At 37.8% G+C, this 25,887-nt stretch overlaps 1 protein-coding gene across 2 annotated transcripts in view; it reads left to right on the top strand.

Moving 5' to 3' along the window:
• Positions 1 to 25,887, top strand: part of FNDC3B (fibronectin type III domain containing 3B) — a 340,114-nt gene that overhangs the window by 235,496 nt on the left and 78,731 nt on the right. For both annotated transcript variants that reach the window (XM_012640205.1, XM_012640206.1), the window contains exons 6-10: positions 811 to 869; positions 9,703 to 9,854; positions 12,668 to 12,727; positions 20,623 to 20,761; positions 23,910 to 23,963. In XM_012640205.1, the coding sequence (XP_012495659.1) occupies positions 811 to 869; positions 9,703 to 9,854; positions 12,668 to 12,727; positions 20,623 to 20,761; positions 23,910 to 23,963 (464 nt within the window). The remainder of the gene's footprint in view (positions 1 to 810; positions 870 to 9,702; positions 9,855 to 12,667; positions 12,728 to 20,622; positions 20,762 to 23,909; positions 23,964 to 25,887) is intronic.

Genomic DNA, 25,887 nt, shown 5'->3' on the forward strand with positions numbered 1-25,887 from the left:
AGGATGATGCCACGGCACTCTAGCCCGGGAAACATAGTGAGACTCTGTCACCAAAAAAAAAACAAAATTAAATCAAGTCAATGATAAGTGAAGCAATGTTGGAAATAATCTAAAAATAACTCTGTGCGTGGTAACCAAAGAGGCTGTTCCTTGCACAAACGACCCACATCAGGAAATGCAAAATTATCAGAATACTTACAAGTAGCAGTATAAAAAAGCAAAGCTGAGAGTGGTATGTCGAGTAAAACATAAGACAAAGCTTAAATACAAACATATAAAAACAAAAATCTGTGGCCAGAAAAAGAAAATTTAAGAAAATATTACAAATATTTATGATTAAATGGTAAAAGACAAAATAATTTTTACTTTCTTCCTAACCCCAAAAAACAAATGATCTGAAAGAACTTTCTTTAATAAAAATAAAAACTGAACTCAAAAATTTGAACTCATAGCATAGTGCCCTGTGTGGACGAGCCACTGTCTCTTCATTACCCTCAGCCTCCAGCTGCATTGGTCTCCCCTCTTGTCCTCCTTGGGACCCTTTATTCTCTGTTGCCTATTGAATTATTCAGTGGAACTCTGTTAATCTCAATAGCATTGTGAATCCTTAAAACTATGCAGAGGCAAGTCAGCACAAGGACACTAAAACCCCTGCCTCAAAGACACCCTCATTCCTGATTTTCCTTATCATGTTTGTGATGGTAACAGGCAACTGATTTAATGATAGTTAAAAGGCCTTGGGGAAGGAACTTGACAATGTTATTGCCTTCTAATGGTATTGTTTTTCCTTTTTTCTTTTTTGCAATGCAGAGTATGAGTTGGAAGTAAAGAGGGTGCAAGACATTCTTTCGGGAATAGAGAAACCACAGGTATGTCTTCTGGATTTCTCAGCATAAATGACACTTTCTTAAGAATTTCAAATGTGCTTTTCTTTCACCACACAGTAGGTAAGCAAAAGGGCCCCTTCCCTTTGCACATTATTCATCAACTCTGAAATGGTGGTCAGTTATTAATGGGGCATGAAAGTATAGACCAGCAGTCTTCTGTGTAGTCAGAATCCACTGAAATATCTTCTTTATTTAGGTATTCTGAATGCAATTAGATATTCTTTCCAACTCCTAAAAATGCATTTTTTTTTTCTTTCTCGGGTCTACAGAACAGTTTTCTTTTGGTATTTTTTTTTTTTTTTTTTACCTGTGTAAATGTAGTAATAATAATTTTTAAGAACCTCAGTAATTCCAAGTATTTTTCCAGGTAAATTTCAAAAAGATGTTTAAATATTAGCTGAGGAAAATAAGTCCAGAACATTGGGTGCAATGGCAAGAAAAAAATTGTTGGGAGTGGTGATATTATGAGGCTTTAAGTTTGATTTTGCCAGGTGCTTTGAAATTCAAGTGAAAAATTCAGAATGTTGATTCAGCCTTTCATCTGACATTAGAGAGCCAAAGTTCTTTTGGAGTATTTTCTAGCTGAATTGGAAAACCTGGATTCTTCATGTGTTTCAAATACTGAGGCTTTTTAATAGAAGAGCCCAAATATGCCTCAGGGTACATAGTTGAGTTTGACTAAACCTGAACGCATGAGGTGTGTTGGAAGACAGGTATAATAGGGCCCTTGTAGAAGAGAGGGGTGTTGATGTTGGGATGGGGAGTCTGTACTTACTCTGGTAAGGAGCAGGCTGCCTTTGAGGGTTTTTGAGCAAGGAAGTTATGTAATCAGGGATGCATTTTCAGAATGATCAAACAGTTGGCAAATGAGTTGGAGTGAGAAGAGGGTGGACCCAGGAAGAAAAGTATTAAGAATCTACTACTGTAGTATTGGTGAGAGGCTAGAGGCGTCAGGATTAGTGTGGTGGCAGCAGGTGTAGCAAGGAGGGGATAGATACTAGAGCCATTCAAGAAATAAATCAATAAGGCATTATAACCTATTAGATAGTGAGTGTCATGGATAACTGGGTTTTTGAGTTTGTGTCCTTCCTCTGGGACATCTCCCCTAATTACTGGGCACGCTCATCAAGTAGGATACTCCTCTTAGTGCATACTTAGGACCACTGTCTCACTGTGCTCTGCACGTACCTCTGCTGTTGTGGTTAATAATAATACATTTACTCCATTCGCTTGTTGCTGTGTCTTTCCCAGTAACTTTCAGTTCTTCTAGAACAGGTTCATATCTATGTTCTTATTATCTTCAATGCCATTCTTGGACATGTTGAGTTTGTTTCACTGGCAGGGCATCCAGAAAGATAAATACCGTGGTCACTCGAAAGTGTCTGGTAAATCAGTGCTGTGGAGAGAGGAGGAACAAGATACTGACTGGGGGAGATCACATGCACAGGAATGATAGTTAAAATTGTAGGAGTGGGTGATAGCTTTGGTGGCAGGGAGGGGTGGAGTATAGGGAGAGATTAGAAAAGGCTTGAGGGCAGAATCATGGAAAAAGCTTGTATTCATAGTGTAGTAAAAAAGAAGAAAAATCCTTGAGGAAAACGGAGGAGTTATAATCATAGAAAAGGCAGAGCAACAAGTTAGTTCATTGTCCCAGATGTAGTCGCAGACATGTGTATGCACACAGTGCTTTTCTTCAGATATTCCTGATCACTTCTTTACTGCAGAAATCACAGAATCTATGTTTCTTGAGGATAATGTGGCTCTAGCTAGATAAAAGCAATATTCAAATGCATTGGTTTTTTCATTGATCGATTCAGCATTTATTAAGCACTTAATTTTTGCAGTTTTGAGAGCAGAGTAGATAGACAGGCTTTTTGTAAGTAGCCATGATGTAAGGTATAATTTAGTAAGAGTGTCCTCTGCAAACTTTTGTCTGTATCATTTGGAAACAAGGATTGCTTGGCTACAGAAGCAGATGAATGTTGGCTCTACCCATCCCAGCCTGGCCAAGCCGTTCTGTCCCCATCATGGAAAGATGGCTTCTCAGAGCCCAGTGCCTTTTGGCCCTAGAATCATGTAGCTAAGTCCCCTTGTTCTCATTCGGTGTCCACACAGTAGCCTTTTGAGAATTTTGCTTCCTGTTAGCCAACATAAAGAAAATATGTGAGACAAGTTGACAGTATTGTCTAATCCGCCAAATAATTTTGTTTCTCATTATAGATTAATTAATTGGTGATCTGATTTTATATATCTGCTTCTATAAGTCTTATAGTTTGTTTTAACATTCCTGAGTCTGATTGACTCTGCAACACCAATTAGATTGAGTTTCTGAGTCTGCTGGGCAGGGGGCCAGACCTGGTGGATTCACTTGGGTAAATGCCACGAGGCTGCGGACAGCCACAAGGCCAGCTAGCTTGTCTGGATGCCGTCCTTTCTCATTACGCTCCTCTAAGTATCTAACATGGTTTTCGAGTTAGAAATTCAGTCAAAGGATAACATTTCCATGATTTAGATGGGTGTATATATATATAGGGAATATAGCCAAGGATTTTCCTTAGTCCTGTAAAGCTAGAGTTGCTAGTTCTGCAGCATAAGCACAGCATTAACAAACTCTAGAGTTGTTAAAGATTTATAGATCAGCATTTATAGCTAATGTTCTTTTTACCACTGAAACTTGGACTTGCCAAAATATTCCATCCTACCTTTTAAGTAGTTTGATGAAAATCATCTGATAAAAAGTGGGTGTCCCTGGACACAGCTGCTTCATCAGTATGTGGGTGATGACTAGGGGTAACCACTCACTGGGCCTGGTTCCCTGGATGACAGCACAGGTATATCGAGGCTGCCTGGGCTGAAGGTGTACCAGACAAGGGAATTTCTAATGAGCGCTGTGCTTATTCATGCCTCCTGTTTTTGCACATAACTAAAGCAACTTCTCTTCCTGTCTACCTGTATTAGTTTCCTATTGCTGCTGTAACAAATTACCACAAATTGAGTGGCTGAAAACAATACAAACTTGTTATGAAGTTCTGGAGGCCAGAAAGTCCAAAATATGTCTGGCTGGCCTAACATCAAGGTGTTGGCAGAGTTACATTACCTTTCTGGAGGCTTTGGGAGATAGCTTTTCCAGTTTCCTCCCCTTTTCCAGTTTCTAGAGGCAGCCTGGATTCCTTGGTTTGTGGCCCCTTTTCATCTTCAAAGTCAGCAGTCATCGCCCTTCAGCTTCTGCTTTCGTTGTCACATGTCCTTCTCTGACTCTCCTGCCTCACCCTTTCACCTATAAGGACCCTTGTGATTACACTGGGACCATCTGGATAATGCAGAATAATCCCCACATCACAAGATCTTTACCTAATCACACCTGTGAAGTCCCTTTTGCCATGTAAGGTAACATATTCACAGGTTCCAAGGACGAGGATGTGGACATCTTTGCAGGGGTCTGTTCTGCCTACCACACTGCCGTATTCCTCATAAATCTTCTTGCCTGGCAACAGCCCACTCATTCTTCCCAGCCCAGTTAGTTAGTTGCATAGTAGTTTTTCTCCCTCCCCCTCCTACTTCTTTTCTCTCTGAAGTTGTTATTCATGATTCCGTCGTATTGATTTATATGCCCCTAATATCTAGCACTGTCCTTGGCACAAAGTGAACCCTTCACAGATATTATGTGTGGCCAACTGCAGTGGCTGTAGCTAGGATCTGGCGGGTGGGACAGAGGCCTGACGGTTGACCAGCATTAGAGAATGGGGCTCAGCCCGCAGAGTCCGAGGCAGCAGCCTGGAGGGGAAGGGCCCGTGCTTTGCATTCTGGCGCTCTGAGTTGGGACCTATCTTGGCTGTTAACTGTCTTTGTGACCTTGGGTAAGTTACATAACCTCCCTGTGCCTCAGTTTCCTTGTCTTTGAAAGGTAAGATAATAAATACCACATGGGACTATATGAAAAGTAAATTATGTACTATTCACTGAATACTTGGAATAGAGTATTTCTCTACACTCTGTAGCACATCATTAAGCAAAAGTGAAATTCCCTGCTACATTCTGAAATGGTTAGGAGGCATGTTGGGTTCACTTCCAGGGAAAGAAGCAGAAAGTCGGGAACATAATTGTAAAACAGATTGTTGTTTTTAATTTTTTTTTTATCTTTCAGCCCATACCTGGTAGTGCGTCTAAATAAAAGGCACGTATTTTTGAGATTTTGCAGATGATTTGATTTAGGCGCAGAAACAATACTTACTACTTTTGGATTCCAGTCATCTGTCTAGAGCTTTGAGCACCCTGAATTGAGCAAGTCATTTACTCTTCAGAGACCAAGATACTGTAAAGATCCAAATACTTAGTCAATTTTCATTTTAATTTCATTAAAAACAGTGTATAAATATACTAAGTATTTGTCTTGGACTGTAACAATTAAACGCCATGGAGACTTCACTGGTATAGCCATTGCTATGCCAGAGGAATAAGCTTGATATTGTTTCCAGTGGCTTAGGAATTAACTAGCCACCTCCAGCCTAATGTGGTCTAATCTTCTCCAGTGTAGTCTCCCATATACTGGTGGGCTATTTATTTTCAGGATATAAATAAATGTAACCTAGAATTGTGGTTCTGCATTGTTTCCATCTGCTAATGTTTAGCTTGTTGAAACAATTGATTTGTCGGTTCCAGAGTGAGTAAACTGACCTAAGAGGAGCACTTCCCTTGTTAGAAGCATTCCTTGAAAGATAAACAGCAATGTATCTGGGAACAAATACGAGGCTCTTAGCGCTTAAGCTGTTATAGAAGCAGGTGATTGTGAAATTTTTAGATTTGAGTCTTTTTCTTTGGCCTTTTCCTTTTTCATTTATTTTTCTTTGTGGTGGTATTGCTCATGGTGATACTTTAGAAGTGAAGCCAGTATTTCTATGGTAATATCTCCTTTGCGTACTCCTTAATTAGATCAGTGGGCCTCCTACATAGTTAAATCCAAAGGCCAGACCAAATTTAGAAGCTACTAACATACAGAGAAGTATTTTTGAATATAAGAGTAACAGTTTAGTAACTCTGAGATTAAATGGTGTTTCTGATCCAAATAGTATCATTTGCACATAATTCCGAGAATAAAAATTGTACAATTTTACAGAACAGTGTTAAAATACTGGAGTATTTTAACTCCAGTAAAATACTGGAGAGAAGGTGCAAGCAGAAAGAGAAGGATTACATACCAAATAGCTACAAGATAATGCAGTTATATTTATATATACACACACACATAACAACTGCTCTCAAAGTTGGAATGTATATTTAATAAATACATAGACAAGAATGATTTCTAATCAGTATGTGACAATTTCGGAGTAGGTGGTAACTTTATGAGTCCTTCAAGGTACTTAAAAGCAGTTTAGTTCAAATAATTCATATGTCGACTTATACTAGTAACCTACACAACAGACCCTTCTATATCATTAGTGTAGAACATATTTCAGACTGTACCTTGTCTAATAATTTCATAGCTAGAGATCACTATTTTTATCAGCATTATGAAAGAGATTAGCTTCTAGTTATGATGGATTAAACAAACATCAGGAAGTCAGTTTTATAGCTTCTAAACATTTTCTGGGGCCGGGCAGACAACAGCTATTGGTGATCACTGTGATAATCAGATTAGCTGTGCACTGGCTAAGTTTGGTGGTCACTACTGGCCAGAAAGTTTCAGCAGAGAGGAAGACTTGCAATGTGAAGCTCACATAGGAATGCTATTGCTCCAAAATAGGCACGAACCCAGAGTTCCTGGACTTCTGAATGTCTCATTAAGGCATCACCTCCCAGGACACTTACCTAGTGCTGAGGATTCACCTTTATGTGACATTCTCTTGAAAGGCACCACGTCATTTTCTGGAATTGGCCCTGAAATGGAAGTGAATTCCAAGTCCTGAGTCCACGTGCTTTCTCTTCAGATTCCAGTTCCTGAAGAAGGGAAGTCAGGAGTCAGTGACAGGGAGGTGGCAGGAGCACAGGCAGGGATTTGGCCCGGAACATGGTCTCAATCTGTGTTTCAGGCTGCTTAGCTCGAGGAAGGAAGTCACAGAAACTGCTGTCCTTTTACAATGATGCTGAGTTCTCAACGTGCATTTCCAATAGATTGGCATATTGGAAGCATGCATTTCCATAAATACCTGTGTTCAGATGACAGTTTGTCTCCTGAAGGCTTGTTTAGGGAATCTAGGGAAAAAGTGAATGTTATTTTAGTTGATGCTTCAAGTGTTATACATCTCTGTTTACTTAAATAAAAATTAATCAAATCCTAAAGGAAAAAAATAAATTTGTAATAACTGACCTAAAAGGTAGAGTTTAAAGGGATGTGAATTTATGGATGCTTGTTTGGTATCTAGAGTGCTGGCATTTGACCGAGCTATTTTGAGACGTGATGCTATTTCACACCACCCTTTATAGAATCAGCATTACTACATATTGTGTTCTCGGAATTGTGCAAAGAAGCCATTTATCTCCTTGGTTGAATGTTTCCCAGTACCTAATCAACATCTTTTTTTGTTATAAAGTAAACTCTTCACAACAAAGTATCTCCTAAGTTAAAAATCAAATATAATACCCAATCCCTCAGGATTATTCCTTCATGGTGTGTGAAGGAATTCAGCAGATACACTGGTATATGTAAAAAAAAATTCTGTCTTAAAATCTGGGTAGGTAAACAACAGACAAATAACCAAGTATTGCTCCATGTAATGAAAAAAGCACCAAATATAGGTACCAGGAAAATGTGGCCAGAGCACAAAGAAAATAGTGATTGGTTCTGACCAGGGGATCTGGAAGAACAGCACAGAAACCTTTCCTGAGTCAGTCTCAGTATATCTGTCACGAGGCCCCTCATGCAACTCTTCAGCAGACTGGGGCTCCTCGAGGCCAGAGATCTATCTGGATCATCTTTGTGTCTTTGTGTTCACAGCCCCTCACAGGGTGAGGTATGATGATTAAATGAATACACAAAGGTAGCATTTGAACTGGGTCTAAAAGCAGTTCGCTGAAGCCAAGAAAGTGGGAAAGTCAAAAGCTAAGTCACAGGGTGTGAAAGGGTATGAGAGGGGACAGTAGGTAGGTGGAAGATACCGGGGAAGAGGGGCTGCCGGTCTGGAGCCACAGCAAGATGGGATAGAGCTTGATTCTCTAACAGTTTCTCTTCAGATTTTTTAAAGAGTTGTGTAATACTAGTCTACCATAAACTGTGTCACCTGTATGAAGAACTCAGCCTATCTTATTCTCTTTGATTTTTATTTTTTATTCAGCAAATATTTACTAAGCAACCACCATTCACAGTTAAATATGACTTGGGCCTTGTCCTTCGGGAGTTTCATAGTCCAGTGGGGGAAGGAGACAAAGGCTGTAAGAGTGATTAGCAGCGATAGCAATATCCACGAGGTTCTGTAGAACATGGAGGAGTGGGGACGGGTGAGATACTTGAGAGAAGCCCCTTGGAGGTAGTGAGTCCTGGCCAGGGTCTTGAAGGATGAGTAGGAGTCTGACTAAATAATTGGCTAACTGTATTGTGATGCTATATCCATATGGAACAGAAATGGTATAGAGGGATCTATGCTAAAAATGTAATGAATGACAGACTGAAAGGGAAACTCAGCATTCATTTTCCATATTTATTATTTGTGTATTTAAAGTATTTTATATTTTAATACTCTTAGATCAGGTAGTGACAAAAGTAGAGGAAGAAAAATAGATAGGGACTGAATAATTTACGTATCTCCATCTACAACTTAATAATCTATAGCTATTAAAGTCTTTGTGAACATTAAACTTTAGCATATGTATTAAGTCTTGTTTGTTTTTAATGTTATTCAGACCACTATCCAAATAGCAATAGAATAACCTTTAGAAAATTAGTATGTTAAAATTCTGTTGTTAGATTTATTTTAAAGAATTAGACCATACTTTAGGTTGGGTTTCTCCAGAAACAGACTCTAAAACAAGAGATTTGAGAGCAAATAGTTTATTTGGGGAGGTGACCCAGACAGCCCCAGTTGGAGACTGGGGAACTGAGACAGGGAAGGGGAGGAAGCCAGTACAGGGTCTGAATGATTGGGTAAATGCTCTGAACAGCTGGGGCTCAATCCTCGTGAGGACCTGTGGGACACAATGTAGAATATGCCTCAGAATAGTACTCAGTATGGGTAAGAAAGTTAGAGTATTTTAAGTCCCAGAGTCCTTTGTTCAAATGAAGTCTTAAGCATAGGCTAAACCAGAAAGATAAGAACAGAGCTCGGAAAGGAGAAACGGCTTCACTTCACACACGATCCTGGATCAGCCTGGTCCTTGGTTCCAGTTCCCCACTTGTTGCGTTCTCCTGGGAATCTGCAGGACTTCATGGGGCATGGTTTGAAAGTCTAAAGAATGATTCAACACCAAGCAAAGCTTCAAGGCCCCCAGAAAGTACCTGTGGATATGGCTCCTTCCACATCATGTGTTGTCCATCATGTAGATCATTGAAATCTCACATTCGACTTTTTACCTTTAAAATACATCCCTAAGCATGACTCATTATTTACTCTCTGGAAGACTGTGCATGAATTGCACTGGATTTGGATGAAAGTTTGCATTGTGAGGACAGCTGTTGCAGGAGCTATTATTTTTGACATTAGGACTTTGACAGGAGAATATCATATAGGATGTCTTTTGTTGTAATTAAAATTGTTTACCTTGGATTAACTCTGATCCAGTTTTATGCCACTATTAATAATTGCAAAAATGTTATTAGAGGAAATGGTGTCTGTTCCATGGGAACTGGATTTGAATACTTTTGTCCCATGTTTTTCTTTCTCAGGTTTCTAATATTCAGGCAAGAGCAGTTGTATTGTCCTGGGCTCCCCCTGTTGGACTTTCATGTGGGCCCCACAGTGGTCTTTCCTTCCCCTATAGTTACGAGGTTGCCTTATCAGACAAAGGACGAGATGGAAAATACAAGATAATTTACAGGTAGTGTATGTTTTCATTGTTTTTCTTTGCTGCTACACTGTGAAATTGGAGTTGTTAAAGAAAATAGAAAACAAAGGAAAAATGTATAGGCTTTGCAAATTTTCTTTTAAATAGTTCATTTTAGTAATTAGTAATCATTATAATGTCAAGAATTAATTTTGTCCAGAGTAATTATTAATTAGAAATGAGTAGTGTAGAGCTATTTGGTATTGGTGAAATATATCACTTGGTTATGTTTACTGTCAGTGTAGCATTAATGAAAATTTTCCATTAATGTCTATCAGAGTGAAAAGTTGCTTTTAGTTTTTGCATGCATTAGGTATAATATATGATTAACTCTTCTTTTTAAACCCAGCCCTTTTTTTAGACCTGTTTTTAAAAATTCTACACTGTAGTTTCCTTCCACTTTATCCTACTACTTATCCTGCACGATAGTTTTCCAGCCTGTAATAAAGATTGCTTTAAAACATTTCATTACGAGGCTGTCTTAATGGTCAACAGTTTAGCACACAGAATGAGGGATTAGCCCTTTCTGCTTTATGGACTCCCAGGTATTGACCATTCAAATGATTTATAACTGTGTTCTAAATGTGATAAAAATTTTAGGGTCAAATCTTTCTCCTTCATAATTGCTGAGCACTGCTCACATTTGCAGAGCAGGAAGTCAGAAAGTCAGTTTTGTCTTAACTACTTGTTTGACCTCCTTGTAAGTGGCCCCTGGTATGACTGTCCACATCCAGCGTAACATGGTCACACATACCCTACTTCTTTCTGTGCCAGAGATGGTTCTTTTCTCTCCCATTTCGCTGCTGCATCAGCGCTACAGGCCATATCTCCTCATACCTGTTCCTAATTTTTAACTCGCTCCACAGACGGTCATCTTCCTGACAAGGAAAGAGGGCACAGAGGTAAGGAAAGGAAACCCTTCAGCAGCTGTGCCCTCCTCTTGCTGCCACAACTGCCTCCAGTGTCTCTTCCCTGGATGCCTGCAGCAGTCTCCTCGGGGTCTCTCATCCTCCGTTCTTGCTCTCCCACTGCCTAACTCCACACTGCAGGGATGGAAATCAGACTAGAGCACTGACCTGTGGAGGAACACTCCAGTGATTCTCCACTGCACTTAGAATAACTCTAACTAACTCTAGTTCATAGCCATTTGATTCCAGTTTGAAAAATCAGAATAGAGACCTTAAAGAAATATAGAGCATTCTGTCTCTCATGCCTGGCCAGAAACAGATATGTTTGACCGTTGAACAACACAGGTTTGAACTTCACAGATCCACTTATGTGTGGATTTTTTTTCTCAGCCAAACGTGCATCGGAAATACAGTGTTTCCAGGATGTGAAACCTGTATGTACGAGCAAGTGGCCAGAGGGGCTAGGTACATAACAAATGAGAAAAGTGGGAAGGTTGGAAATGAGGTGAACAGGAAAGCTCCTGTCTGTCGCCATCTAAGGGAAACAGTCCTCACAGCCTAAGTAGGTTGTTGCCTAGATTTGCTGATTCTTTGGATTTTTTTTTTTTTTTTTGAAGAGATACTGAAAATCTGAATTGTTATGGAAACTTTCCTGTTATTAAACTAATTCAGCAAAATGCAAAAATTTTTAAAGACACAATGCAGGTCAAACAAGAGTTTAGGCAGGATGTGGACAGAATTTCTAGTGTGCAGCTTTTGAAAAAACTTTATTTGGAATAATTTCAAACTTCTAAAGTGTTGCAAAAATAGATCAAGGAATACATGTATATGCCATACCCAGATTCGCCTGTTATTAATTTTATACCTTATTTTCTTTATCATTTGAACCCTTCCTTCTCTCCTGTTTTCTGTTCTCTTAGTCTATAATTTTTCCAATAAGTTTTATAAATCGTGGTCCCTTACTAGTAAATATTTCAGTGTATTTTCTGTGAATAAGAATATTCTGCTTAAATAACTGCAGTACAGTTATCAGCCTCATAAATTTAAATTTACATTGATAGGATACTTTTATCTACATTGTCTATATTCCGGTTTTGTCAGCTGATCTATAATAAATAATGTCTGTTATTTTGAAAAATGTTATAGCATTTTTCTTTTCCTCCAGTACAGGATCTGGTCTAAGGTCAGATATTGCCTTTAGTTGTCATGTCTCTTTAGCCTTCTTTAAATCGGAACACTTCCACAGTATTCGTCTTTTATGACTCTGACATTTTTGAAGAATACAAAATAAGACAGACACACACATATATACATACCTACTTCTTACCTTTTTGAAAATCATTTAATGGTACATTTCTTATTTCATGTTGGTTGCTTCCTCATGATTTAAGTTGAGTTTCAGTCACAACTTTTGATCATATAAATGGTGTTATTTTATATAATAGAGCTATTTATTGGGTACGTTGGTATGTGAGGTAAGCAAATTTTGATTTCATTAAGAGAGTCCAGAGTTGAGGTAGCTGAGGTTCCTGCCAAGGTAAGTCTAAAAACTATCTTCAGTTAACAATTGGTCCAGTTATTTTCATTCATTTGTTCATTCATTCATTCACTTACTTACTTACTTTTATGTATTTACTTTTGAGAAGTGATAAGACCTTTTAGAATTTCATAAGTAAGTTAACCATGCCACTTTCCAGACCCTGAATGACATCATTAGAATCTGATTTTCTAGCCCAAAACAAATAATAATACCAAGTAAGAAAGTTTATTTCTGCTTTTTGGTAGAGTTAGACAAAATAGTTCTTGAATTATTACCAGTACATGATTAAAGACCCAAATTCAAAATCTGTTTGCTTTTGAAACTGGTATTATTAACTAATGAATGATTTTTCTTTGCAGTGGAGAAGAATTAGAATGTAACCTGAAAGATCTTAGACCAGCAACTGATTATCACGTGAGGTAAGTTAGGATACAAGAACTGAGAGAATCCAGGTCACTACAGTAACTTGTGTGTCCCCTTTTAAAAGTTTTTGTGAATGATACTTGACTAGCTGAAAGTTTTGATACTGTGGCTCATGGGCCATTTATTTGTGTTCTGCACCCAAGAGCACAGTGATTGGGAGGACACAGATGTGCTTCTGTGAACAGAAAAGTAGGTGATATGCTGAACGGAGTTTTAAACATTCTTTTAAGTAATTTTTATTTTACATGGTCGTCTAAGATCTGTTAGGCTGTGCGGTCTAATATATAATATTTTGTTTCTGTTAAACAAATGAGTTTTTTACCATGGCTATATCAGTGTTTATTATGGCCCATACATATAAATTAAATGTTCAGACCAAATGACTAAAAAAGCCCTTTCCATGTTGTAAGAATACTTTTGGACCTTAAAAGCCAATCAATTTTCAAATGGGCAGATAACAGAAAAATCAGATTATCTCTGACAAGAACTAACCCAGTTTCTCAAAATGAATCCACATAGTATGATATGTAGTCCAAAATCTCTACTGTGATTTTTCTAGAATCTCTACTGTGACTACTCTGGAAGGCAAGGCTAGCTTATCTTAGGAAGAAATTCAGCCAACCACAGACCTCTGAGGAGGAAAGTATGATCTGAATTTTTGCAGACCATCTGATTATTTAAAGATCCATCCATTCATTTGCAAAAAGGAAGGTCTCTGTATGTGGCCCATAACATTTAAAAAATTTTTTTAATTTACATTTTTATTTCATATAATATTTAAGTTCACCAGAAAATGTAATTTTATTTGGATACACAATAGATTCTTTCTCCTTTCTTCAATTATATGGGTGTACATAAAGATTGTATAATAAAATTACAGGCATCAAGTACATTCTTTTATTTTACTTTCCAAAGGTTAATTCACACCATGAATTCCTTAGTGATTTTGTAATGGAGTGGGAGGCAGAGTAGCCTAGTAGGAAGAGAATATATTAATTAGCAGGAGGCTTGAGTTCTAGTCTAGTTCTGCCATGAATTGGCTGTTTTAACTTTGGTCAAGTCACATAGAACTCTGTGCCACAATTTTCTCAGTAAAAAAGGTAGGAAAGTAAGATGTATTGAGGTTATAATATTTTGTTAGCTGCACAAGTGCTTTAAGCTTAGTGTTATGTATAATATATGTAAGAGCAAGTTGTTCTTTTATATTAAGCATAAAGACCACATCTGCTTAGCTCTCGTATTGCCTAGATAAACTCTATTGCAACCATCTATTCCTGTTTAAATCAAAGCTTTTGGATTTTGTGTCACTTAGCTTCCACCCAAACATACTGAACTTTTTACACAATCTGTACAAACAAAAAAATTTATATAAATTATGAAACTAAGATGACAATGGAAATAATTTAACCATTCTTCAAAATGGTCAATTTAACAACAAACCAGAAAATGTAAAACCATATACATAGCCATATAAATGTTATCCATTATTTGTTATTAACATGTTTATTTTTTCTCCATGTTTTAACAGTTTATAGTATTGTTTTGCTGAAGGTTTATTAATTTCCTGCTCTCTCATGAGCTCACAGTATCCTTTTTAAGAAACTTATGTGTCATGAAGACTCCACCCCTTATTTACTATCCAATCTGTTGTTCCCTTCATTTATTTTTTTTTAACCCTTATTACAAAGGGTAACCTTTGAGAACATTTGCTCCTCAATTCTTTTTACTGCTGTGTCCAAGAAACATCGTGACCTTCTGGGAAAATAAAAGGAATAGTTAATGGATTCCCCAAAAGGAGTAGGAAAGTGAGGTGGTCACCATCTGGAAGCCTTGGGTCCAGACTTTCTCCTGACACATTTGGAACTCCACACACATGGCATATGACACACATGTGACACCACACATATACAGCCTGAGGCACCCCCAATAAAATTATTTGTTCTAGCTCTCTGCTTACCAGAAAGATAGAAAATTCTCCATGGTGATGGTCAGTTTTAGTATTTTTTTTTTAAAAAGTTCTCTCTCCTAATAAAAATGTCTGTAGTCCAAATTTGAGTATTTTTGCCCTGCCTAGCGCACGTTTCATATAGATCATCCATTCTCTTTGCTTTTTTTTTCAGTATTTCCTTTTTCAAGCTAAAGAAGAATCTTAATACTTCCACCTCGTAGATTTAGCTTCCTCTGGCTTGAATTGCTTTGGTGAGGCTGCGTGATGCATGGTGGGCATAGCTTGAAGCTTGGAGTTAATAGCTCCGCCACATACTGAGAGTGTGTGCTTAGGCAAGCCATTGAAACTTCTTTGGCTTTGGATATAAGCCTCAGAAAGATGGTATGAGAGCAAATGAAATATATGTGCAGATCTATTATAAACATGTAGAGTGTTGTATAAATATTACTTTTTGGTTTTTCCAAGGTTGTCGCGGTTTTTCCACTCTCTGAGACTTCATGACGCAAGTTCTTTGAACCTGTGTATAGTTTGACTATATCACTCACTCTTTTATTGAGATAAAGATATATTATACTTGGCACTGAAAAAAAGAAACAAGATCTTTTTTTATGATGTAGTTAGCATTCTAAAAGTCTTAGCTCCAGGAATGTAAGCTTTTATCATATACGGTAGCCTCAAAAATAATTTTAAATTTAATAGTCACCTGTAAGCCCTCAAAAGGCTGTGTGGAAATAGTTTCCTCAGTAAATTTCCATAACAGCAGCTACAGAACAATTTCATTACTGGACAGCTGCAAAACGAGCAATTACATTTATTGTCATTTTTATTTGTACATTACTAATTTAGAAGGTGTCACCCTGGTGGAAGTCTGTACAGCCAATTATGAAAACTTTTCTTTTAGCAGCCCAAAACAGGATACATTTTCCCCTTCCGGTTCTTAGTATTGCACATTTTGATTAAGATCTGCAGAAATCTCCCTTCAAATTACTCTCAGTGAAAGATTTCTTTGTTAAATCATATACTGAAGTCTCACCTGGGGCTTCTGCTTTTACATTCCTTGTCACTTTGATTTTGCTACTCTGATTCCATCCGATTAACACTGATTGCTCAATATCTTTACATAATGCTTCTTCTCGTTTTCAACTCTCCCCCACCCACATTAGTGAGTTTTGTATGAGTTCACCATTTATATATACAAACCTTTTTTTTTCTTTTTAGTGTCAGTCTCTCAGTCATGGAGTCCTAGCATTGAACTACCTGGTGCTTGGCCTCCAGTTACTGGGCAAGAACAGCTCTTGCCACCAACTCACTGTTCCTGGGAATTTATTGAGATCAGTGACATCCTTTAGACAGTGCTGTGGGTCATGTGCCTTTGGCTGTTTCAGTTGGCATCTGCCAAACGAACAAAATGCCACATGGAAAATTATATCCTAAGACATTTCAGGTTTCAAAAATGTTTCTTCTTTCTCACTTTATGCTATAAGTTTTTGTGTGTCATTGCCATGCATTTATTCAACCACTATTCTTTTTTTTCTTCTAGTGGTGACTGAGGAAAATAATACCCCTTTATAGAGTATACAATGATTTGCAAAATTTAGGTCTTGGGTCTTGGCTTAGATTTTTATTAAAATCATCACTTTTATATTTGTTATCTGGTTCTTAACATAAATGGCTTTTTTTGGTTTAATGTTGGTATGACATTTAAATCAATTTGTAGTTGTCAAAGTGTATTTATTCAGTGCTTCCATCATGTTATATGTGGTATAAATCCAGTTATACAAAATCTCCTGTTTGTGTGTGTGAGAGAGATTGTGTGTGTGAGATTGTATATCGAGGAAGAGAAAAATCCAGTACATAAATAAATTATATTTTAAAATATACATAAGTATGTAAGTTTACATACATAAACACATATATACATTTATGTGTACAAATAAATATGCATGTACAAATGTATACTGTCTATGCATTTCTCAGAAAAGTATATTCCTCTTTCTATTGGTAGTTTTATAATTAATAATAGCCTTGAGATGACCATCTTGCTGTGGGAGTCAGGAATTTATATTTTTATCAATGATAAGATAATCAAGAGTCTGAGTGATGGAAAGGATAACAATTTCATGACAAAATTTGAAATAGTTTTCCAGTCATTGCCATAAACAATTTGGCAAAGAAGTTGCCCAGAAATGATATCATATAATGACATTTCCCAGAAAAATTATGTGATGAAATATTTCAAAAAATATGGTTGACCAGCACAGTACAGGGTTATGAAACAGGTGTCACTGAGCAAAAATTATAGCTCTTACTATGTTACATATGCACTAGAGGCATATTTCTGAAATTCTTGGAGCACCTATTTCATCAGTAGTTAGCCAGTATTTAAGCCAAAACAAATGTAATAACCCAACACAAGATTAATTATATTGTTAGAAAAGTGTTTTCTTTTCCTGGGATAAATGCAAAAGAAACTGAATTGTTTGCTGATTATTTAACTGAGAAACTGAGCCTACTCTACAGATCCTCCTTTCACATGATGATATTTAGGGAAAACCCATCACCGTCATGTGAAAAAATATTGCAATATTCTTTTAAGTATTGCATCATTTCCAGAGACTTTTCTTCTCTATAAAAGTTATTGCTAAAAGTGTGACTGGTTACTATTGCAATGAGTTGCTGTCTATTTACTGAATTATTTTAATTGACAGATGTAATCACAGGATACTTAAATAGTATGTGAAATTTTTTGTGTCATATCTAGCACATTTATACTGCCATATAAAATAGAACTTGTTTCCTTTACTGACAAACTTTTACGTGTGAAAAGCATTGGCCTCTAATTTAAACAAACTATAACATTGTTTAAGGTTAAAGACAGGGAAAATAACTCCATGCGGCCCATGCAACTGTCCATTTTCAACTACCTCAAATTTCAAACCTGCATCAGGTTCTTTTACTTTTATCCCCACTGCCATCCTCCCTGGCCACCAGGAATTTGTACTGCTCGTGATTCTCCAGCCCAGGAGATATGGATTGCTGGCTCCAAGAACCTACTAAAAAGGAACAAAGAACTTGACTGAGTCCAAATTTACCTCTCCCCAGACAATTAACTGTTCTGCTAGTACTTTGCAGGCTGTTTCCCCTGCCTCCCTTCCTCTGCTCTGTTATCCAGATGGACTTTTGGTGCCAAGTGTTTTTGTGAACATCCAGGACCTGGTGTGCCTGAGTGTAGTTCTGCACTTGTAGGCAAATGCCCAGTGATTGCAAACTGAGATGCCTTCGGGGTGAGGTAGGGAGCCTAAGTGGGTAAAATGGATTGGGCAAGGGTCAACTGGAAAGCAGTCTCAGCACCAAGGAGACAATAGGGTGGGGTAGGGACTCTGGAGAACTCTGCAGCACCTGCCTCAGCTAGAGGGGGCTGCTCTCAGCTTTATCCCATTACTACAGTGCAGGACAGAGGGCTGATGTTGCTATAAGTTCCAGTTTTTAAGAGAAGCCAGGAGTTCATTTTTTTCAGTGAGAGATCTCCAGATTTCTTTCAGTATAGGCTTAATTTTTATTTTAACTGTTAAAATTTCAGATATCATCAAAAATAGTAGTTTAGTGAGCTCTAATCACCCAACTTATTTCCTCAGTGCCCTTACTTACTCCCCTGCCCTCTGTGATTTTGAGTAAGGTTCAGACATGATATTATTTCACCTAGAAACCATATTACTGTCATCACATGTCGACCCAAAACAAACAAGTGAATTCCTTAATGACTTCAAAATCCAGAGACTGTTCCCATTTCCTCAGCTGTCCTAAAAATGAAGCTTTTGTTTCTTTAGTTATAACTGGAATTCAAACATGGTTTGAATATTCTGTTTGTTTGCTAGATCTTAAATTTCTTTTAATCCATAGGTTTTTCCTTCATCTCTTTTTTCTCTCTTGCAGGTTATTTGTTGAAATAATTTTGTTTTTGTCCTGTAGAGTTTTCCACAAGTGTGAATGTGGCTGATTGCATCCCTGTTGAGTTTCTTAATATGTTCTCCTGTCCTCTGTGTTTCCTGTAAAGTGGTGAAGAGGCTTCATCAGACACAGGTTCAGTTTTTCTGGCAAGACAATGTTTGTAGGTAGTGGCATGGTCTTTTATTAGGAATGCATGGTATCTGCTTCTTTTTTTTTTTTTTCTATGATCATGGTCCATATTTAATTCATAGGTGTCTCTTATATTTAAAAACATCTCTGTGCCCTTCCCTGCCCCCCCGCCCCCCATGTACACATGTATGTTGGGCCAGATGCAACCCATGAGTCACCAGTTGGAGAATTCTGATTTATCAAAGTTCAAGCTTGAGCCCTGCCCATGTCTGGAACATTCTGTGATTCATTTTAAGTAACTTACTCCCAGAGCCCATCCAGACACATGGAAATGATCTTGCCAGATCTACCGTTCAGTTTTATATTATCATGTGCTTACTTATAGTGAGTATGAAAAGGTACATTTCCTTCAGAGAGGTTGGGTGGAGAGCATCCTAACAATAAGCATCACTTGTTTGATCAGATGTCATGGTGTCCTCCCATAAGGCAAATAAGTCAAATATACATTAAGTATGTATTTTACCTTTTAGGGGGAAGGTAGACATTTCTGTTAGTACCTTTGACTAGCGTGGCCTCTATTAATTTTTTGTGATGGACTTTGAGGAGAAATGACTTTGCAAATCACACACTTAATTGGGACCTGTCTTCCCTAATGTTATCTTTAGCTATTATGTGTGTTCATTAGATAGACTGAGGGGAAGTAGATTGGGGGTATTTAGAGAAACATGATTACAGGATGAACAAGAGGAGTGGGCAATACAGTAGAGTGCTTAGACTTCTAGTTCTGAATCAAGTCAGCCCAACTCTATCTGTGTGGCTTTGGGACATTTACTTCATCTCTCTAAGTCTGAGTTTCCTGCTGTCTGAAATGGGTAATAAGATTTCCTCACCTCATAGAGAGGGGTGGCTGTAAGAATTAAAGGCTTAATATGTATTTACCAACTCTATGAATAGCTTAATCCTTGGATCTTTTTTAGGCAGCAGAGGCTGCTTTGTTGCCTTTTTAAAAGAACATGTCTTAAATTTTTTAAAAATATATTCCTGATATGAAATAATGGAAAAGTAGAAAGGAAGATGATAAAAATCAACATAATTCTGTTTTATGCTATCTGAGTGTGGTATTATAATAGCATGTTATATTCTTTTTCTTCACAGCTTCTCTTCTAGAGAAATCAGGCACATATGTTCTGTGTTGAGCCAAGCGTTTTAATGTGCAGAACGAACATCTTTAATCTTGGTGCCATGTGCAAGAGTTAAATATTCACATGAATCAAATTGTACCTGAACATTGTTTTGTTGAATTAGAGAAAGATGCACTTGGCAGGAGCAAAGATGTTTCTATGTGTGAAACATCCATATTTTAACCAAGTAGTACAGTGTTATAAATAGTTTAAAGATGATATCTACCCTGTTGTTTGTACTTTTGTGCTTTCTCTCCAGTCTGTGGACTCTTATCACTGCTTCTTGTCCCTTTTAAACCAACTCTTAACTGTAGTTTTATCCTTTTTCCAAAGTCAGCCAGAGAGTAGCTTGACGGTTTTTAGAATGCGTATTTGGAGACCATTCTGGAGATTAAGGCATATTTTCTTATTCATAGAATATTCTCTTCCAATAGTAGATTCTGCCTATCTTAAAACAGAGCTGGATGGCACACACTGAGGCAAATACCCTGTTGGGATGCCTGTCCCCTGTTAAGGAGGACTATACTTAGGTCAGGACAAGACCAGCAGATGGGAGCAAGAGTCAGGGTGCTCGCTATGTAAGAAATTCTGTTCATCTGTGGAAAGCCCTGGGTCGAAGCAAAGATAAGAATCCTGGTCTTCTGTGATGAGCTGCTGCCACTGACTGTCTTTGTTTTGTTTTCAGGGTGTATGCCATGTACAATTCCGTAAAGGGATCCTGCTCCGAGCCAGTTAGCTTCACCACCCACAGCTGTGCACCTGAATGTCCTTTCCCTCCTAAGCTGGCACACAGGAGCAAAAGCTCGCTAACCTTGCAGTGGAAGGTGGGTAGCTCGAAGTGTCAAGAATAGTCTCACGTTAATATGTCACTCTGTAGCCATTTGAGATATTTATTTAGCACTATTCCAATTTTGTTAGTGTTTGGTTTTCTACATAGTTACTATGTGAAACTCATTATTATGATATTAAAAGTTGTCATTTCTATAAAAATTTGGCAAAGGGATGGGAGGAGGGAACTGCAAAATCCCACTTTAGTTCTTTTTGGAAGGGAATTTGGTAAATCTTTTGGGGTCATAAGCAACACTTTATAAGTGAGATAAGTATTTAAAATACCTAAATTTCATCACTTTCTAGGACTTTAGTAAAAATTTTTTGTAAAGAAAGATTTGGAGATAAAGTAGTTTTATGTCCCTTTTGGTTTCTTTCAGTGGTGACACACAAATGCTTAATATTTAAAACTAGAATGTTTAGTGTTCTATATTAAGACTTCATCCATTTTCAATAATTAGGCCTTATATCAGTCAAAATTACTAATTGTCTAAAAAAGACTGAATTATATAGTAATTTTCATGAAATACAACTTACTGGCTAAAAATAACTGTTACCAAAGAGAGATCCTATTGCACCTTCCTTAAGGGGTGTCACCAGCTTGTTAATCACAGTTGTGTGTTTGCAAGAAAACAGTAAATTATGTTATCAATCTCTACAGCAATTATTTCTATATATCAATATTTTAAAATATAATTTAAACTGTAAAATATATAGAGGTAGAGATAATAAAGATTTATCATTTGGGGGAGAATGCAACGTGTGAAAGAAATAAGATGGGTAGGGAGCTCCGTTATTGGTGAAGAAATATTTTATCTTTTTGTCTTTAGACCAGAGAGTCAGATTTACCTGGGGAGTTGGTAAAAGCAATCGAGAGGGGCAGTAAACAGCAAAGCACAGGCTCGTCTAGATCCCTCTCGCGTGGGCAGCCACTTTCTCATAGCCAATGGCCAACATTGAGTGTGTTATCTGGACAAAGGCAAAGTTTAAACTGGCTTAGAATCTGAACTATTTTATTTTCCTTCCTGGCTTCCAGGGATAATCCAGGTCAGTGATTCCCCACCTTTTCAGAGTTTTAACACCCAATTGGTCATCATTGTTTAATTCCTTGGAGCATATACATGCATTTAAAAATGTGTTCTATATTTACACATATACATATATAAATATATCTTTTCTTAAGGAAAGAATTAAATCCATTTTGTTTGGAAAAGATAAGAAATCTTCATTAGATTACCAGAGGGACCCCGGGGTCTTATAAACCTAAAGTTGGGAATCACTGATGCATACTCTGCTTAAAACCTGCGTGAATTTCAGGTCTCAGGCAGACCAGCAACTTCAGGAAAGAGTTTCCTTATTACAAGGAAAATGTTTCACATTTCCTTTCTCCCTTTCTTCAGTTGTAAATCAGAAATATACTCTTGTTCCATTCAGTCATGTACAAACACGAATGTTCTGGATCCAGTTTAGTTTTCGTTTAAAACGTCCTTAGAACAGATTCCCGGATCATGGTGCCGCAGGTCGGGGTGCAAGGACAGGGAAACCTTCCCTGGCTGCTGACCTTCCTTGAATCCACAAAGATGCTGAGAGCTAAAAGATCTCTGACATCTTGTTCGTCAGCAACAGGTATTGCTTACACAGGACATAAGGCAAAACAAAACCTAAGTCACTGTACCCACCCTCAAGGAATTAAGGGACTAGTAGTGGGGTAAGCTATCATCGAAGGACTACCAAAGAACATTTTTTTTTTCTAGAGAAAGTTATGAGCCATCATAAACATAGTTCTCATCTTAGAAGTCGGTTCTTACCTAAAACTTTTATTTTGTCAGGTTATTAGGACTTTAAATGTATCACTATCCTGTCCTCCAAACTGAGCCCACAAAAGCCTGAAATTATAGTTTAGAATTTATAGCACTTACCTGAGATCTCAGTTTTGGGACCAGAGTGTGTGTGACTCAGAAGGCAGAAGGGGGAGAAGGAAGAAAAGGAGAGGGAGAATTTCTTTATTGATTTAACTAACATTTACTGAGCCCCTGATGATGTTTTGTCATTAACAATAATAGAGCAATAGCTACTATTTACCGAGTGCTTCCTATAAAACTGGGTCATTTACTAGGTGATTTACATATTCTCCCAATTACTTGTCACACCTATCCATTCTTGGAAGGAGAAATTAGATGTTGATATTAAACAGCTAGCACTTGCCACATGGGACAGATAAACAGCCAAGCTGGAATTCAGACACAACTCTGGGGAAGCCTGGCTGCTTTTTGCCAGAGGCAAACTGTGCTGTTTGTTGGGCTATTGCTCTTAGGGAAGAGTCAGGCCCAGGCATGTTTTTGATTGAGGAGGGAGACGTGATCCTATTCCTTTTTCTGGCTGCCTCCGCCACCTCTTAATTCTCTCTCTCTAGATCTTACCACCCTAGAGCTCCCAGGGACCCCACTGTGGCACTCCTCCTAGCTGGTCTAACCCTGGAAAGCATTCTTTTCCCCAGAGTTCTCTACTTCCCTTCCTGTTGTTCAAAACCTCTTTTCTCAGTGAAACAGATCTCAGCATGCTTTTAAGAGAAAAGCAAATGATGAAACTTCTTTTTGCTAACATATGAAGGGCTAATAGCCTCTAGTAAAATATTCAGAGGATCTCATTTTTCCTTATGTTTTTAAAAAAAGGGGAACCCTTAGGACACAGACAGCTTTCTAATCTTAAGTACTTTAAAAAAAAAAGCTGCCTGGGAGAAGTTACAAAAATAAAGACTTAACTGTGCCCCACCAGACCCCAGCAGTGTCTGTGTTTCTCCACTGCCTTTTCCCCTCTACTCTTGAATTGAAAGTGCCTCTGAAAAGTTTTCTTCTCAGAGGAAATGGGGTACCACGAGGGTGTAAAGGTGGGGAGGTGGGTAGGCAGGTTTGGCTGTTTGTGGAATATGATTTATTAATAGCGGGGACTCTCTCTGCAGTTGAGTTGTATTAAAGTTGGTGTGTGATCTTTAATAAACTGACCAAGGAAATGCAGGAACTATCAGGTTTATTCCCCTGAGGGGAGAATGCAGAGCTGTCATAGACATTATACTTGAACAAGTGGGTAGCTCATAAGTTTTGCCTGTGAACAACTTTCTCTAATCTATTTTATTATTTTTTTTAGGCACCAATTGACAATGGTTCAAAAATCACCAACTACCTTTTAGAATGGGATGAGGTAAGTTTATTTTCCTATTCTTCCATTTAAACACCATTTCAAAAAGAAAATGCTAAATAAATACCATCTTATTCTTTTATAAGATGTGCTAAATACAGAAAAAGGGAATGTAAGTAGAGAAAAATTTAAATCAATAGTTACTGGCTATGGAAAATGAAGTTGGAGTGAAGCAGTATAATGATTTGTACATTAAAATTATATTTACCTGGTTTATTTGCAAACAGTGCTACTGAGAAAAAAACAGTTTTAATCTATTTTGAGTTTCTAACGTCTAGTCAGCTATTAATTTGTATTAAAAATTGACTACTTTATCATCTTGACTGCTTAGATGGTTTGATTGAAAAGTGAAAACACACGGTGGCTTGGGAAGCATAATTTGTTTTTTTCTTTAGGAATGACATGTATGTACTTTGGTGTTGCACTATTGAGAGTTCTCTGAGGGAGGGTGGAGTAGTGCATGGAGGTCTCACTCTATCCATGTGCAAATGCCTTCTGGGTCAGACCATTCTATAACAGGTGCCCTCTTTGCTGTTTCTGTCACTAGAGGCCCTTGGTATCCATGGTGGAATTTCTCTATTCTCAAAGCCACTCTGTGCTGAATGGTGACCCAGTACATTTCTGGCCTAGCTAATGCTATGCACAGAATCTCAGGCAGGAAAACTTGATGCAGAAACCTTTCATTTCTGTAAAGCAACTATACTTTTTGTTCTTGAAGATCTTAATTCTGTTCATTTTCCCTTGCTTTATTCTATCTTTCTGTGGTTGAGCAAACAGGCTGAGGATTTTAATAATAGGAAATGTGGAATTTGGGGGAGAAATGCAAGTTAACTAGTCTTTGTGACTTAAGTTTGGAGGGATTGAAAGATTCAGAACACAGGCTTAGGCAAGAAGTCACTTGGCAAGGATGGAAAAATATTTTAACCGAATGTAAAATGAAAACTGATGACATTCTTATGATGAAATTTTGATGTGAAAGAGTCCTTCATCACTTTCCGTAGAAGCGTATTTTCCCATTTGGGTTGCATCTGAACAGCTCCAAGTTCCAAGTTACCCAGGACAACCATCTATTGTTCTTAGGATCCTTGTGAATAGCTTGTATTTGCAGATTGGTGAGACTTAGACTTATCCTGTACATTCTACAAATCAGATTGATTTCATTTTATAAAGTGGTTTGATTGAAAAGTGAAACCACCACTACAGCCCTTATAGATTTTTATAGGCAGTCAAGAATGTTGGAAAGGACCTGTGAGCATACAGTAACGTCTTCCCCTCCTCTTTATGAATGAAAGTCTTTTTATGTGTTGATTTGTTGCACTGACCTGTTTTTTTTTTTTTTCATGTCTTAAGGTTTTATATCGAGATAGAGTTCACCAGTAAAGGAGAGCCCTTTTTATTGTTTCAGATATCTTCTTAGGGCACTTTGTGTGTGTGTGTGTGTGTGTGTGTGTGTGTGTGTGTATTTGTGTATGTGTGTATTTGCGTATGTGTAGGCGCATGTCCTGGTTTTTTGCCGCATCTCTGCCTAGAACCATGACCTCTTAAGTTAAGGAGGATCGGAGGAGTGAGTATATGCGTATACTTGAATGGGAAACTTCCAAAGAAAACTCAAATGCTGCAGGAAATGTAATGGTGGCTCAGTTGTTGGAAGGCTCAGTCTCTTCCCTTAGAATTTGAAATGAAAGTGTCCTGGCATGATGCTGAGAGGAAGTGTGCCACAGCCTCCGATAAAATGGAGAAGTTATGCCGATGAAGTTTATGCTCAGCATGGTCCACTGTGGACTAGCAATCACAAAATGTTACAATAAATGGATGGCTTTGGCCTGCTGCCTTTCCCCTGCTCAGTCTCCTTCCATCTTTTCCTTTCTCTCTTTGTAATTCTCTGTCTTCCTCTTTCCTCTTTATTTTCTCTCCCACCTTAAAATTC

The sequence above is a fragment of the Propithecus coquereli genome, unplaced genomic scaffold, assembly GCF_000956105.1.
Source record: "Propithecus coquereli isolate 6110/MARCELLA unplaced genomic scaffold, Pcoq_1.0 Scaffold15, whole genome shotgun sequence".
NCBI lineage: Eukaryota > Metazoa > Chordata > Mammalia > Primates > Indriidae > Propithecus > Propithecus coquereli.